The 14,659-nt window shown below is 41.7% G+C and overlaps 1 protein-coding gene across 2 annotated transcripts in view; it reads left to right on the forward strand.

Moving 5' to 3' along the window:
* LOC117516807 (RCC1 and BTB domain-containing protein 1-like) overlaps window positions 1-13,868 on the forward strand; it is a 32,306-nt gene extending 18,438 nt beyond the window's left edge. For both annotated transcript variants that reach the window (XM_034177667.1, XM_034177676.1), the window contains exons 9-13: window positions 3,362-3,488; window positions 3,572-3,698; window positions 10,178-10,329; window positions 10,405-10,535; window positions 10,621-13,868. In XM_034177667.1, the coding sequence (XP_034033558.1) occupies window positions 3,362-3,488; window positions 3,572-3,698; window positions 10,178-10,329; window positions 10,405-10,535; window positions 10,621-10,761 (678 nt within the window). In that variant the 3' untranslated portion in view covers window positions 10,762-13,868. The remainder of the gene's footprint in view (window positions 1-3,361; window positions 3,489-3,571; window positions 3,699-10,177; window positions 10,330-10,404; window positions 10,536-10,620) is intronic.
* The last annotated feature ends 791 nt before the right edge of the window (window positions 13,869-14,659 follow it).

Raw genomic sequence — 14,659 nt, forward strand, 5'->3', positions numbered from 1 at the left:
TGAAGAGCACAGACAGACACAACCCTTCACCATACTCAATGGCCATATTTTGATGGCCTCGGGTAAAATGGTTGTGATTCTTTAAGCATGTTCAAAGTCCAGTTGAGACTGAATTTTAAAATTTGAGGTTGCAAGAGGGTTGTTCCACCTGTCTTGGGTCACTGCACAACTAGTTTTCCATCATCTGGTAACAACTTCACGGACTGGCACCTCCCTACCTAGCTGACCTAATTAAACCTTACGTACCGGCCTGGGCTTTGCGTTCTCAGGGTGCAGGACTACATTGTTTTCCTAGGGTGAATAAGAAGTCTGCGGGTCATAGAACTTTCTCTTATCGTGCCCCTGTTCTGTGGAATGATCTCCCTGCATCAATAAGACAGTCAGATTCTGTGTAGACTTTCAAGTCCAAACTTAAGACACACTTATTTTCCCTTTTGTATGGCTAGCACACTGGCATAGTATACTTCAATGCTTTTTACTCGTTTAATTCATTTTATTAGGAAACGAAGCATACTGCAGCCTCAACTTTACCTAAATTCTGGGTCTTTTGGTGAAGCTCAGGGCTAGTGGCCAGCAATCACCTTAGTGTTTCTTGTTTTTCTTATTTAATGCTGACAAATTATACTGTATTTCTTGTCTTTCTGATGCCTGAGTCTGTTTTTTTTTTTTTTCCTCTCTGTTTCTCTCTGATGTGAGCTTATGGCAGCAGTGGACTTATTTGATCATGAATCAATTATTTGAAAATTATTTGAATGAATTATTTGTGACCATACGTATGTAGTGGTTTTACCTACATAACTTAATGAATCTTAAAATTGGAATTTCATATTGTCCATGTAAATTTACAATGCTGATTTGCTGATCTCATCTGCTGATTCTGGTATTTTCCAGTAATATGCTGTTGTGAGTGATTTTCTTAGCAACTCCTGTTTTAGTTGTGATATGTCTTTCAAAGCAAGAACACGTCAATGTGTATGAAGCACAATAGACACTATACACCGAGACAATGGCTAAAGCAATACGAAGCAAGTCCGCTATATGGTTACTCGGATACGAAGAGACTGAAATAACTGGAACAAAGTTATCCTCCACGAAGCGGGTTTTATGTGTTTTGTTATATCACTATAAAGCATTGAAAAATATCTATTTATCAACGTGCAACAGCTGTGATCAAAACGTCTTGGTATTCTGGGACATTTCAGGATTCCCATTCATCCCCAACATCATGCCATAAAACAACTGGAAACACTTCATGACAAATGGCAGAAGCTGAATGCCACGAGAACTTCTGAGATGCAGCAGTCAATGTAGAGGCCTTCATAGACCAGTTGGGGGACCTGTTTGATATTGCACCTTGATACACGGGATTCCCGAGATGACTATAAGACACACACACGGCTTGAAGGTCATCAGTGGTTTGGCTGAGATGGGTGTTGCTCTCATCGAGGAGTACAACTCCTTGGAACAGAAACAGTTAGAGCTGAGTATCAATTCAAATTTCAAGAATCAATTCGATTACGATTCTTAAGATTCAGAATTGATGATTTCATTTCGATTCGATCTGATATTGATTTGGGTTAGTGTTATTAAAACCATTTTTTGAGCTGTTACGTGATTGTCCAGTTATGCTGCATTCTAACTTTTCTAATAGCTGCGTTCTCCTGTAGCGGGGGAAGTTCTCCTAAGTTCTCCTGTAGCAGGAGAATGCAGCTATTAGAAAAGTTATCCTGCAGCGGGGGAAGTTCCCCTAAGTTCTCCTGCAGCAGGAGAACGCAGATATTAGAATAGTTATCCTGTAGCAGGGGAAGTTCTCCTAAGATCTCCTGCAGCAGGAGAACGCAGCTATTAGAAAAGTTACCCTGCAGCGGGGGAAGTTCTCTTAAGTTCTCCTGCAGCAGGAGAATGCAGCTATTAGAATAGTTATCCTGCAGAGGGGGACGTTCTCCTATAGCAGGAAAACGCAGCTCCCACAGTCCACACCAGAGAATCTTTGTGCGCTGTTCCACAGAAATGGCACGTTATGAGGACCAGAAAAAAAAAACTGTATAAATTAAACATCTGACAATTGTCTTTTCTTGCCTGCAACAACGGTCCTGGTAGTCATGATTAACATCTTTAAATGGCTAATATGCACCCTCAGAAACAGCAACAGTCCAACTGCAGCATAATTTTTTCAGACATGCTGTTATAACGCTGGTGAGAAGTGCATATATGTTTATATATATATTTTTATTATTTTGGAAAAAAATCTGTCTTTCGATGTATGACTTGATCTATGGGAATTAAAATGAGAACTGATTTAAAATCGGGGAATCGATCTTTTCAACCCAGCACTAGAAACAATACTTACTGCAAGTTGTCCAGGACCATGGGAGTAGATTCCCTGATGTGTGAAAGAGCACACTAACTATGAGTGACTACAGTTACTAATCACCAAAACTGTATTTTATCATGATGTTATACCAGAGGTCTCAAACTGATTCCAGAAAGAAAGGCCAAGAGGGTGCAGGTTTTCTTTGCAGCCACACACTCCAGCAGGTGATTTCACTGATTAACATCACTTTGAGCATATGGAATCAGTTTATCAGTGAAACCACCTGATGGATTGTGTGGCTGCAAAGAAAAGCTGCACCCTCTTGGCCCTTTCTAGAATCAGTTTGAGACTTCTGTGCTATACTATAGCTTTGAGTTCAACATTCAGGCATACAAGTATAACAAGTCTTTCTTGTTTGTCTGTTTCTTTCTTTCTATGTTGTAATATACTTGGATTATGTTGTTTACCACAGTGCCTGTGTTCTTAAAAATAATACTGCATTTTATTTTGTTGTGCATTCTTAAATGGTACAATTTCTGCAAAAATAAGTGGCTCCACAAATATTTAAAGGCCTTGAGCAACCTCTAGATATTTTAGGAACCATTCTAAATTTTGCAGAGTGTTGTTGTTGATATCCTGAAACATTTAGGGGGTGGGAGTTGAATATTTAAAATAAATAAATAAATAAATAAAAAATTTGACCCTGGTGGTACGGCCTTATTATCAGTGCCATGGACAGCGATCTGCATGTTTGATTCACAAGTACTCATAACCTAACACAAATCTGTAGAGACTGGACGTGCCACTACCACATCATGGGTCACTCACCCAATCAGATAGTACTGTGTACTGGTGTGACTGCTTGGCATGCACATTGTTTGAAATTTAGTTTTGTTGTTTAACTTTGTCTCAGTTTTAGTTACTTTTATGTGTTCTGTCCCTTGTTGCATTTGATTTTGTTTCTCCTCCTCATCCCACATCTGCAGTTTGTACCTCTGAATTACGTTAGTTGATGAGGTTGATGCTAGTTACGGTGTTACGCTCTAGGTGTATATGTGGGGTCAGTGTCGTGGCCAGTCTATCATCCTTCCACACCTCACCCATCTCACCAGCACCGACGACGTCTTTGCCTGCTTTGCCACGCCCTCCGTGATGTGGCGTCTTGTGTCCACGGGTGAGTCATAAAGGAAAAGCAGACTTTATTTTAACCTTTAAATATGGCTGCTGAGTGTTAATAAACTCTATGTTTTAATCTAGAGCTCGACGACTTCCAAACGGTTGCAGAAGCCCTCAAGAAAGAGTTTGACAGCCCGGAAACAGCTGACCTCAAGTTCAGCATCAACGGCAAATGCATCCACGTTCACAAAGCCTTGCTGAAGATCAGGTGTGTGTATTTAAATACATCAAAGGCTCTATAAATTAGGAGTGGAAAAGTTCATAAATCAAAGTGGGTTTTGTTGCTGTTGTTGTTGTGTTTTGTTTATTTTTTTTTTCCATTTTATATTTAACAAATCTGTGGTGTTTAAATAAAGCTGTACAGCCTCAAATTTCATAAAACTGACAAAAATTACTTTCTGCCAAAATCCAGGCATTATAATGTCGGTTTATTTTTGTAACATGTTGCAAGGCAAGAGAATATGTTTATCTGGAGGGGAATTCCATGGCGAGTATTTTCTTTCTAACGCAATTGTGCAGATGCAGGAGGAAGCACATGTGGGCATGCCTCCTCCCCACACATTAGAAGTGTTTATTTTTCACTATTTATTTTTCAGAGCTTTTTCTGCCATTTTTGTCATCCCCGCTGGCCGAAGGGCTGAATGGGGTGTTGTGGCTATTTCTATCTGTCTATCCATCAGTCCACCCCAAAAAAGGGTACAAGTGTTCTGAACTTATATTATTATATTTTATTTATTATATATTATTTATATTGTATATGTGGAAAAAGTTTTAGATCTTTGAGTTCATCTCATACAAAATGGGAGCAAAACCAAAAGTGTTGCGTTTATATTTTTGTTGAGTGTATTTATAGGTTCCTTTCTCAACACGCAAGGACACAGCACAGGATTAACAACAAATGAAACAACAATAAAAACAAAATAGATAAGAAATAAAAACAGATTAAAATTAAGCAGTGTAATTTGTCATATAGAGAAAGCAGTCTTAAACAGATGGGTTTTGAGTTTGGATTTGAAAAGTGGGAGAGAGTTTATATTTCTGAGGACAGGTGTTAATGAGTTCCAGAGCTGGGGAGCAAAGCAGCTGAATGCTCTGTACCCTGTAATGGTGAGACGGGCAGAGGGGTCAGTCAAGTGGGTGGAGGAGGAAGAGCTGGGGGTGCGAGAGGGAGTGGCCACATGGATGAGTTCAGACAGATATGAAGGTGCGAGTTTGTAGATGGTCTTTGATTTTGATGCCGACCCTAATTGCGTGCCAGTGAAGTTGTTGCGGGACTGGGGTTATGTGGTGAACGGAGGTGGTTCTGGTGATGATACGGACAGCTGAATTCTGAACCAGCTCAGGTTGGTAATACGCATATTTTCATATTGTTCAAGTTGGGCTCAATTTACCAGCGTTATGGCCCTTGATTAACAAAACTAGACTTCGTCAGTTTCATGCTTGTGTGCCTGCATTCGAAAATCAACTCCTCTCACATTTGTAGTAGGAATATCATGTAACTTGGTATAAATCCTTGCTATAGGTTGGTAATATGCATATTTTCATATTGTTCCACTAGGGCTCATTTTACTAGAGTTATGGCCCTTGATTAACATTCTGAAATCAACTCCTCTCACATTTGTATATGGAATTTCAGGAAACTTGGTACAATTCCTTGAAATGTTATCAGAATGTAGAAAGCACTTGTACCAAGGCAGAATTTTCCAGCGTGAGATATTGTGCAATCAGAGCGCTCTTGTGGCTTATTTTGTTCACACGCGCAGACAGCTGGCTTCACCGTGGCTTTCTTTACTCCGATTTGCAGCCGCAGTGTCCTTCCCAGCATCCCTGGTATAGCTCAGGGGAATCCCCCACGTGATGTGACATCACTACGAAATGTATGTCATGGCATCTGACTGTGCGAATTTCTCCCCTTCAGGGGGAGAAATTCAAAATTGTTTCCAGACAGCGCAGAGTTTGATCATATTGGCAATATCGTATCATGAATCCCTTATTTAAATGCTAAGGAATAAAATTATAGTAGTGCCAAAGAAAATTGTTTTTGTGACTTAAGTCTTTAAAAAAACTAAAGGCCGAACAGCTTTAACCCTCTGGGGCCGATGCCGTCGTATACGACGGTTAATCAATCAATCAATCAATCAACTTTTTTCTTATATAGCGCCAAATCACAACAAACAGTTGCCCCAAGGCGCTCCATATTGCAAGGCAAGGCCATACAATAACCATGAAAAACCCCAACGGTCAAAACGACCCCCTATGAGCAAGCACTTGGCCACAGTGGGAAGGAAAAACTCCCTTTTAACAGGAAGAAACCTCCAGCAGAACCAGGCTCAGGGAGGGGCAGTCTTCTGCTGAGACTGGTTGGGGCTGAGGGAAAGAACCAGGAAAAAGACATGCCGAGAAGGGGGGCAGAGATCGATCACTAATGATTTAAATGCAGAGTGATGCATACGGAGCAAAAAAAGAAAGAAACAGTGCATCATGGGAACCCCCCCACAGTCTACGTCTAAAGCAACATAACCAAGGGATGGTCCAGGGTCACCCAATCCAGCCCTAACTATAAGCCTTAGCGAAAAGGAAAGTTTTAAGCCTAATCTTAAAAGTAGAGAGGGTATCTGTCTCCCTGATCTGAATTGGGAGCTGGTTCCACAGGAGAGGAGCCTGAAAGCTGAAGGCTCTGCCTCCCATTCTACTCTTACAAACCCTAGGAACTACAAGTAAGCCCGCAGTCTGAGAGCGAAGCGCTCTAATGGGGTAATATGGTACTACGAGGTCCCTAAGATAAGATGGGACCTGATTATTCAAAACCTTATAAGTAAGAAGAAGAATTTTAAATTCTATTCTAGAATTAACAGGAAGCCAATGAAGAGAGGCCAACACGGGTGAGATATGCTCTCTCCTGCTAGTCCCCGTCAGTACTCTAGCTGCAGCATTCTGAACCAACTGAAGGCTTTTTAGGGAACTTTTAGGACAACCTGATAATAATGAATTACAATAGTCCAGCCTAGAGGAAATAAATGCATGAATTAGTTTTTCAGCATCACTCTGAGACAAGACCTTTCTGATTTTAGAGATATTGCGTAAATGCAAAAAGGCAGTCCTACATATTTGTTTAATATGCGCTTTGAATGACATATCCTGATCAAAAATAACTCCAAGATTTCTCACAGTATTACTAGAGATCAGGGAAATGCCATCCAGAGTAACGATCTGGTTAGACACCATGCTTCTAAGATTTGTGGGGCCAAGTACAATAACTTCAGTTTTATCTGAGTTTAAAAGCAGGAAATTAGAGGTCATCCATGTCTTTATGTCTGTAAGACAATCCTGCAGTTTAGCTAATTGGTGTGTATCCTCTGGCTTCATGGATAGATAAAGCTGGGTATCATCTGCGTAACAATGAAAATTTAAGCAATACCGTCTAATAATACTGCCCAAGGGAAGCATGTATAAAGTGAATAAAATTGGTCCTAGCACAGAACCTTGTGGAACTCCATAATTAACTTTAGTCTGTGAAGAAGATTCCCCATTTACATGAACAAACTGTAATCTATTAGACAAATATGATTCAAACCACCGCAGCGCAGTGCCTTTAATACCTATGACATGCTCTAATCTCTGTAATAAAATTTTATGGTCAACAGTATCAAAAGCAGCACTGAGGTCCAACAGAACAAGCACAGAGATAAGTCCACTGTCCGAAGCCATAAGAAGATCATTTGTAACCTTCACTAATGCTGTTTCTGTACTATGATGAATTCTAAAACCTGACTGAAACTCTTCAAATAGACCATTCCTCTGCAGGTGATCAGTTAGCTGTTTTACAACTACCCTCTCAAGAATCTTTGAGAGAAAAGGAAGGTTGGAGATTGGCCTATAATTAGCTAAGATAGCTGGGTCAAGTGATGGCTTTTTAAGTAATGGTTTAATTACTGCCACCTTAAAGGCCTGTGGTACATAACCAACTAACAAAGATAGATTGATCATATTTAAGATTGAAGCATTAAATAATGGTAGGACTTCCTTGAGCGGCCTGGCAGGAATGGGGTCTAATAAGCATGTTGATGGTTTGGATGAAGTAACTAATGAAAATAACTCAGACAGAACAATCGGAGAGAAAGAGTCTAACCAAATACCGGCATCACTGAAAGCAGCCAAAGATAACGATACATCTTTGGGATGGTTATGAGTAATTTTTTCTCTAATAGTCAAAATTTTGTTAGCAAAGAAAGTCATGAAGTCATCACTAGTTAAAGTTAATGGAATACTCAGCTCAATAGAGCTCTGACTCTTTGTCAGCCTGGCTACAGTGCTGAAAAGAAACCTGGGGTTGTTCTTATTTTCTTCAATTAGTGATGAGTAGAAAGATGTCCTAGCTTCACGGAGGGCTTTCTTATAGAGCAACAAACTCTTTTTCCAGGCTAAGTGAAGATCTTCTAAATTAGTGAGACGCCATTTCCTCTCCAACTTACGGGTTATCTGCTTTAAGCTACGAGTTTGTGAGTTATACCACGGAGTCAGACACTTCTGATTTAAAGCTCTCTTTTTCAGAGGAGCTACAGCATCCAAAGTTGTCTTCAATGAGGATGTAAAACTATTGACGAGATACTCTAGCTCCCTTACAGAGTTTAGGTAGCTACTCTGCTCTGTGTTGGTATATGACATTAGAGAACATAAAGAAGGAATCATATCCTTAAACCTAGTTACAGCGCTTTCTGAAAGACTTCTAGTGTAATGAAACTTATTCCCCACTGCAGGGTAGTCCATCAGGGTAAATGTAAATGTTATTAAAAAAAATGATCAGACAGAAGGGAGTTTTCAGGGAATACTGTTAAGTCCTCTATTTCCATACCATAAGTCAGAACAAGATCCAAAATATGATTAAAGTGGTGGGTGGACTCATTTACTTTTTGAGCAAAGCCGATAGAGTCTAATAATAGATTAAATGCAGTGTTGAGGCTGTCATTCTCAGCATCTGTGTGGATGTTAAAATCGCCCACTATAATTATCTTATCTGAGCTAAGCACTAAGTCAGACAAAAGGTCTGAAAATTCACAGAGAAACTCACAGTAACGACCAGGTGGACGATAGATAATAACAAATAAAACTGGTTTTTGGGACTTCCAATTTGGATGGACAAGACTAAGAGACAAGCTTTCAAATGAATTAAAGCTCTGTCTAGGTTTTTGATTAATTAATAAGCTGGAATGGAAGATTGCTGCTAATCCTCCGCCCCGGCCCGTGCTACGAGCATTCTGACAGTTAGTGTGACTCGGGGGTGTTGACTCATTTAAACTAACATATTCATCCTGCTGTAACCAAGTTTCTGTTAGGCAGAATAAATCAATTCTGCCTAAATTTACTTGGTCTTAACCAAGTAAAGCTTGGTTAAGACCAAGCTTTACTAAATTATAAATAACTTTTGAATGATATGAAATAGAAACTTACTTTTTTTTTTTTTGCTGAAAAGTTAACTCCACGGACTTTCGAGCCAGCCATTGGCCATCTTTGTACTCCTCATAGAAGCTGTGTGATGACGTGCACAATGTGAGTGTCCAATCGGAATTAGTTCACCGTCACATGGTTTTCCAAAATCCAATCGTAGGGCAGATTTACCTCACGTGAAAAGCCAAAGATCATTTTCAGGAGTGATGTGTTACTAGTTGGCTCATTTGAATAGCCCACTGGGTGCTCCAATGAGTACATACTCGTGTGCCTTGCGCCATTACGCACAGCGATCAGTGACAGCAGGAGCAGGTGGAGAGCCTCTGATGACAATCTCACATGCTCAAACAAAGAGTGTGTAACTATCAGGATTGCTCCACTAGTTTGCATGTGAATGTTACTGGATAACTTTGTTGCTTTCTCTGCATAAAGCACTGTTTACCATATCAATGAACAACAAAACGCATAGACCATTTTGTATATATTGTTCAAAATGTGCATTTGTGTTTATTGTTTGAACCTTTTTGTTGTAGAGTCTTTCACACAAGACCTCAAATTACCTTTATAAAGTGTCAAAACAGTTGTTTATTATAGTTTGCTGTGTGTTTTGAATAAATGTGTGTGGAAAATTGCTTTTCGCTTTATTTTTTCCTTGCCTATTTTTGATTGTAAACCTTTATTATACTTATTACACAACAAAAACATATATATTCTGAAAGCACAGGTTGTCCTGAAAAAAGAGACATAAAACTTGATTGTGGGATGCAAGGAGAGCTGTTAACAGCAATAATAAAACATTTATGCCAGGTGAGTGAACTGTCCAAAAAAACCCCAGAGGGTTAATGATCACGTTCACACAATAGACTCACACTTTAATCATTTCCATGACATATGTCTTCTCCTCAAAATTACTTTATAACAGTTGTATCTATAAGAAAATTAATTAACAGATGTTTTGACCTGCATGTGGAGCTCAGAACAGGAAAAAAATGATTAATGGTCACGCAGACACTCAGTCTCCACCTGTGATTCTTGCAGCCTCACCACTGTAGCGCTGATCAGAGCTGCACCAGAATGACTTGATTTTTCACATAATGGATATTTGTCATTATTTCACTGGTGCTATATTAATTTGTGACATTAAAAATAAATATTTCTGGCCTAGTGGGGGTTCTGTAGAGTAGATATAGGCGGAATAACTAATTAATCATGGGTGTTGACTGAGTTGTTTGTTGCTGTCAGGTGTGAGCATTTCCGTTCCATGTTCCGGTCCCAGTGGGTGGAGGATCAGCAGGACGTGATCGAGATCGAACAGTTCTCTTATCCCGTCTACCGATCCTTCCTGCAATTTCTCTACACGGATACAGTTGATCTTCCACCCGAAGACGCCATCGGTTAGCACGCATACTCATTTTCGTGTCTGCTGCATGTAACCGTGTTTACAGCATTTGTGTCTGTGGCGGCTGCAGGTCTGCTGGATCTGGCCACGTCTTACTGTGAAAACCGTCTGAAGCGCATGTGTCAGCAGATCATCAAGCAAGGCATCACCGTCCAGAACGCCTTCACCCTGCTCTCTGCCGCCATACGATACGACGCAGAGGTAACACACACACGCACGCAGCCACAAGAGCTGCACGGGGTGGCTCTGTAACTTCTCTCTAATCCTGTGCCATGTCTTTGTCCAGGACTTGGAGGAGTTTTGCTTTAAGTTTTGTGTCAACCATCTGACTCAGGTGACTCAGACGGACGCGTTCTGGCAGGTTGACGGTGTAATGCTCAAGGAGTTTATCAGCAGGGCGAGTCGCTGTGGAGCTTTCAAGAACTGACTGGTAACTTCAGATTTTTCTGTCCTGACTGCGCTCCCAAAGCGGCGCTCAGTGGGTAGCAGCTGCTTCAGCCGCTCTGATTACATTCCTGTTGATCCTTCACAAACTGGATGTTGCTGCCGCTTTTATTGTCGGGACACAAAGACAGCATGACAACTTAAGTGTGTTATCCACTTGATGTAAGTCTTGAATTTAAGCTGCATCATACTGATGTCAGCATTTAAAGAGAGTTCCTGAGCAGTCCCTGAGACGGGGCACCTTTTTTGGTCTTCCTGCATTGGTTTCTCAATACTTGAATTTAGTTTTCTTAGCCAGTGCTCCTCTGTTTGAGTCCACACATTAAAGGTTCATGTGGGAATTCAAAGACGTGACAGAAAATGAAAGTGTTTAAATCACTATTAATAAGAGGTTAGATGACTTAAAGCTGCAGTGTGTTGGCTTTGGTGCCATCTAGTGGTGAGGCTGCAGAGTGTGTTATGCCTTCACCAGACATGATGATGTTTCATGGTTTTGCTTCTTTTTAAGGTGGATTCATGCTCTCTTGCCTTATCTTGTGATAAGCGATGTGATCCCACATTTCACATTTCATAAAAACGAGGGTTCTCGCACTTGGTAGCCTGCAATAGTAACCTGGAGACAGCATATAGGGGAACAACCACTGATTACTCTCCACCCGCCCTTGAGTTTTCCAGACGCGCTGCAAAATGTGAAACATGGTGGCCTCCATGAGATGATCCACTCCCATGTAGAAATGAAGAGCTCATTATAAAGATATCGAAACACTTCAACTCATTGTTGCAGGTAATTACACACTAATGATCTCATGGTTATGAATGCTAGATTCTATTTCTGATTATAAACGCCGCTAAATCCTCCACACTGTAGCTTTAACTAGCACACAACAGCAGGAAATGGGTGCAACTGCACTAGAATGTAATATTTCCACTTGCTGAGTCAGATGGTCTGTACATGAGCAGTATCTCTACTAGTAGCAACAACTTAATGCCCAGCATTAATAATAAATAAAATAAATCCCTCTGTTACCTGTATTTCAGGAGAATTAGGTGTTAAACTGTTAAACAGTTCTTTGTTAGTTAAGGGAACCAGAGACCGAAGACAGCAACTGGGTGTCTTTGGTACTGGGTCTCTCTGAAGACTCTTTGGGTATCAATGGAATAGTTTTATGTTAAATGAGCAGAGAGAAGAGCCAGATTATTCTTCAGACTTAAAAAAAAAAATCATCATACAAGAGGTTGAGAACCCAGGAAGGAAAGAGAGGGTGCTTGAGAGAGCAGAGACGTAGACCTAGCATTGACCAATACTTCCTACAAAGTAACCAGTCAAATCAGTTAATTGAAGCACAGCGACGGGACAAAAACCAATGCTCGCAGAGCATCAGCACCCCTGTCACGGAGGAAGATAATACAAGTACAGAAATGGTGGTGGAGGAACGCAAACAACCACAGAGACCTCCCAAGGAGGAAAAGCTCAAAGGGCACAGACCAAGTGTGAAGGGGCCCAAAGCTGTTGAAAAGAGAGAGTGGGAAATAGTCAACAACGACCTGTCAAGAATCCTGGAGCAACAAGTGGGCAGCACAGAGGAAAAAGCTGGAAAGGATGGGCAACATCATCGACCACTATGGAGAAGAGCGCTTTGGGGTGAACATAAGGAAAAGGGACAAAATAACACCAGCAACAGCCAAATCCAGGAGGCACAAAGAGATCGAAAGACTAGTCAGAGAAAGAAAACAGCTGAGAAAGCAGTGGAAGAAGGCCTCTGATGCAGAGAGAGATGGTCTCATGCTACTCCAGGGGGTCATTAGATGTCAATTGGCAACCTTGCAAAGAGCAGAGAACTTAAGGAAACTTCACAGGAGGAAGAAACACACAAGAACACAATTCTTTAAAAATCCTTTAAGTTCGTCAAAGACCTTTTCACTAAGGAAAAAGTCAGAACCCTGAGAACTCCAAAGCAGGAACTGGAACAGCATCTGGAAAAGGTCTATCATGACACAAAAAGGCACGGACAGTTAGTTATCCCACATGATATCCCACCTATTCAACCTCCTGAATTAATCTTGGAGACTGGGCCTCCAAAATGGAAGGAAGTATAGAACACTGTACGGCCCGCAAGAGCAGTGTCAGCCCCTGGCCAAATGCTTTACAAGAATGCACCAGATGTTGTACGCTACCTTTGGACGCTCATGAGGATAGTGTGGCAGAAGGGAATAATTCCTAAAGCGTGGCAAAGGGCTGGAGTTGTGCTTTTTCCCAAGAATAAGGATGCAACAGATATCAGTCAAGTCCAGCCAATCTGCCTTCTCAGCTTTGAAGGGAAAATCTTTTTCAGCATGATAGCGCAGAGGCTGTCCATCTACCTGGGGAACAACAAATACATTGATACATCTATATAGAAGGCCGGCATTCATGGGTTCTCTGGTTGTCTGGAGCATACCAGTGTGATGTGACACCAGATCCAACCAGTGAAGAGGGACAGAAGAAACCACCATGTCACCTTCCTTGACCTGGCCTTTGGGTCAGTTCCCCATAATCTCCTCTGGGAATCCTTCGAATTCTTCCACATTCCATTAGCCATCACTCATCTAATAAAAACCTATTTTGAAGACCTGCAACTGTGCTTCACAACTGCCGACTTTACAACATCATGGCAGAGTGTAGAAGCAGGCATCATGCCAGGCTGTACAATCTTACCCCTGGCCTTCACAATGGCCATGGAGGTCATCATGAGGCCCTCAAAATGGGTGGTGGGGGGTGAGCAAACTAACAACAGGATCCACCTTCCACATATCCGAGCATACATAGATGACATGACAACTTTGACCACTACTGCAGCATGTGCCAGGCAGCTACTTGAAAAACTGCAGGAGAACATCAAGTGGGTTTGGATGAAAATCAAGCCAGTCAAGTCACGAAGCATCTCAACAGTCAAAAGAGCACTTAAAAATGTGAAGTTCTGCATTGGTGATGACCCAGTTCCAACAGTGTCTGAGCAACCTGTCAAAAGCCTGGGCAGATGGTACAGTGTAACCCTCAGGGACAAAGATCAAGTGCTGCAACTAATGCAGGATATCACCAACAGTCTGGAATACATCAATAAGACCTTACTGCCAGGGAATTTTAAGCTCTGGTGCCTGCAGTTTGGACTTCTTCCTCGGGTGATGTGGCCATCTATGAGGACTCAAAAACAACTGTGGAAAAGATGGAGTAAGCCATGACTTCATATGCAAATAAATGGCTCATGGTCCTACACTGCCTGACGAACATTAGCCTCTATGGCAAAGGGGTCCTTGAAGTGCCCATCACGAGCCTCACTGAAGAGTGCAAGTGCTCTAAAATGAGACTTCCGATGACTTTGAAGGACTGTAGAGATCAGACCATCAGCAATGCTACACCACCCCTGATAACTGGATGGAAATGGATACCATCCGATACAGTGCAGCAAGCTATATCAGCCCTGAGGCACAAGGACATCGTGGGGCATGTCCAACTAGGAAGAGGAGGCTTTGGTCTTGCAGCAAGTAAACCAACATTGTGTAAGGCCTCCACATCGGAGAGGAGGAAAATGGTCGTGGAGGAGGTGCACCGTTAGAAGGAGGCTGAAAGAAGTGCAAAGGCAGTCTCTCTTGCCAAGCAGAGACAATGGATGAGGTGGGAAGGTCTGGAGAGGAGAAAGCTCAGCTGGAGGGAGCTCTGGGAAATGGAGGCCAGCAACATCAGCTTCATCATTAGAACTACCTATAATGTGCTCCCATCTCCAACAAACCTCCACCAGTGGGCTGGAGAGGACCCAACCTGTGCTCTCTGCCCCACTCCAGTGACTCTCAAACACATCCTGACCGGTTGTAAGACCAGCCTCACACAAGGTCGCTACACCTGG

This window comes from Thalassophryne amazonica, chromosome 1, assembly GCF_902500255.1.
Source record: "Thalassophryne amazonica chromosome 1, fThaAma1.1, whole genome shotgun sequence".
In the NCBI taxonomy this organism is placed as follows: Eukaryota; Metazoa; Chordata; class Actinopteri; order Batrachoidiformes; family Batrachoididae; genus Thalassophryne; species Thalassophryne amazonica.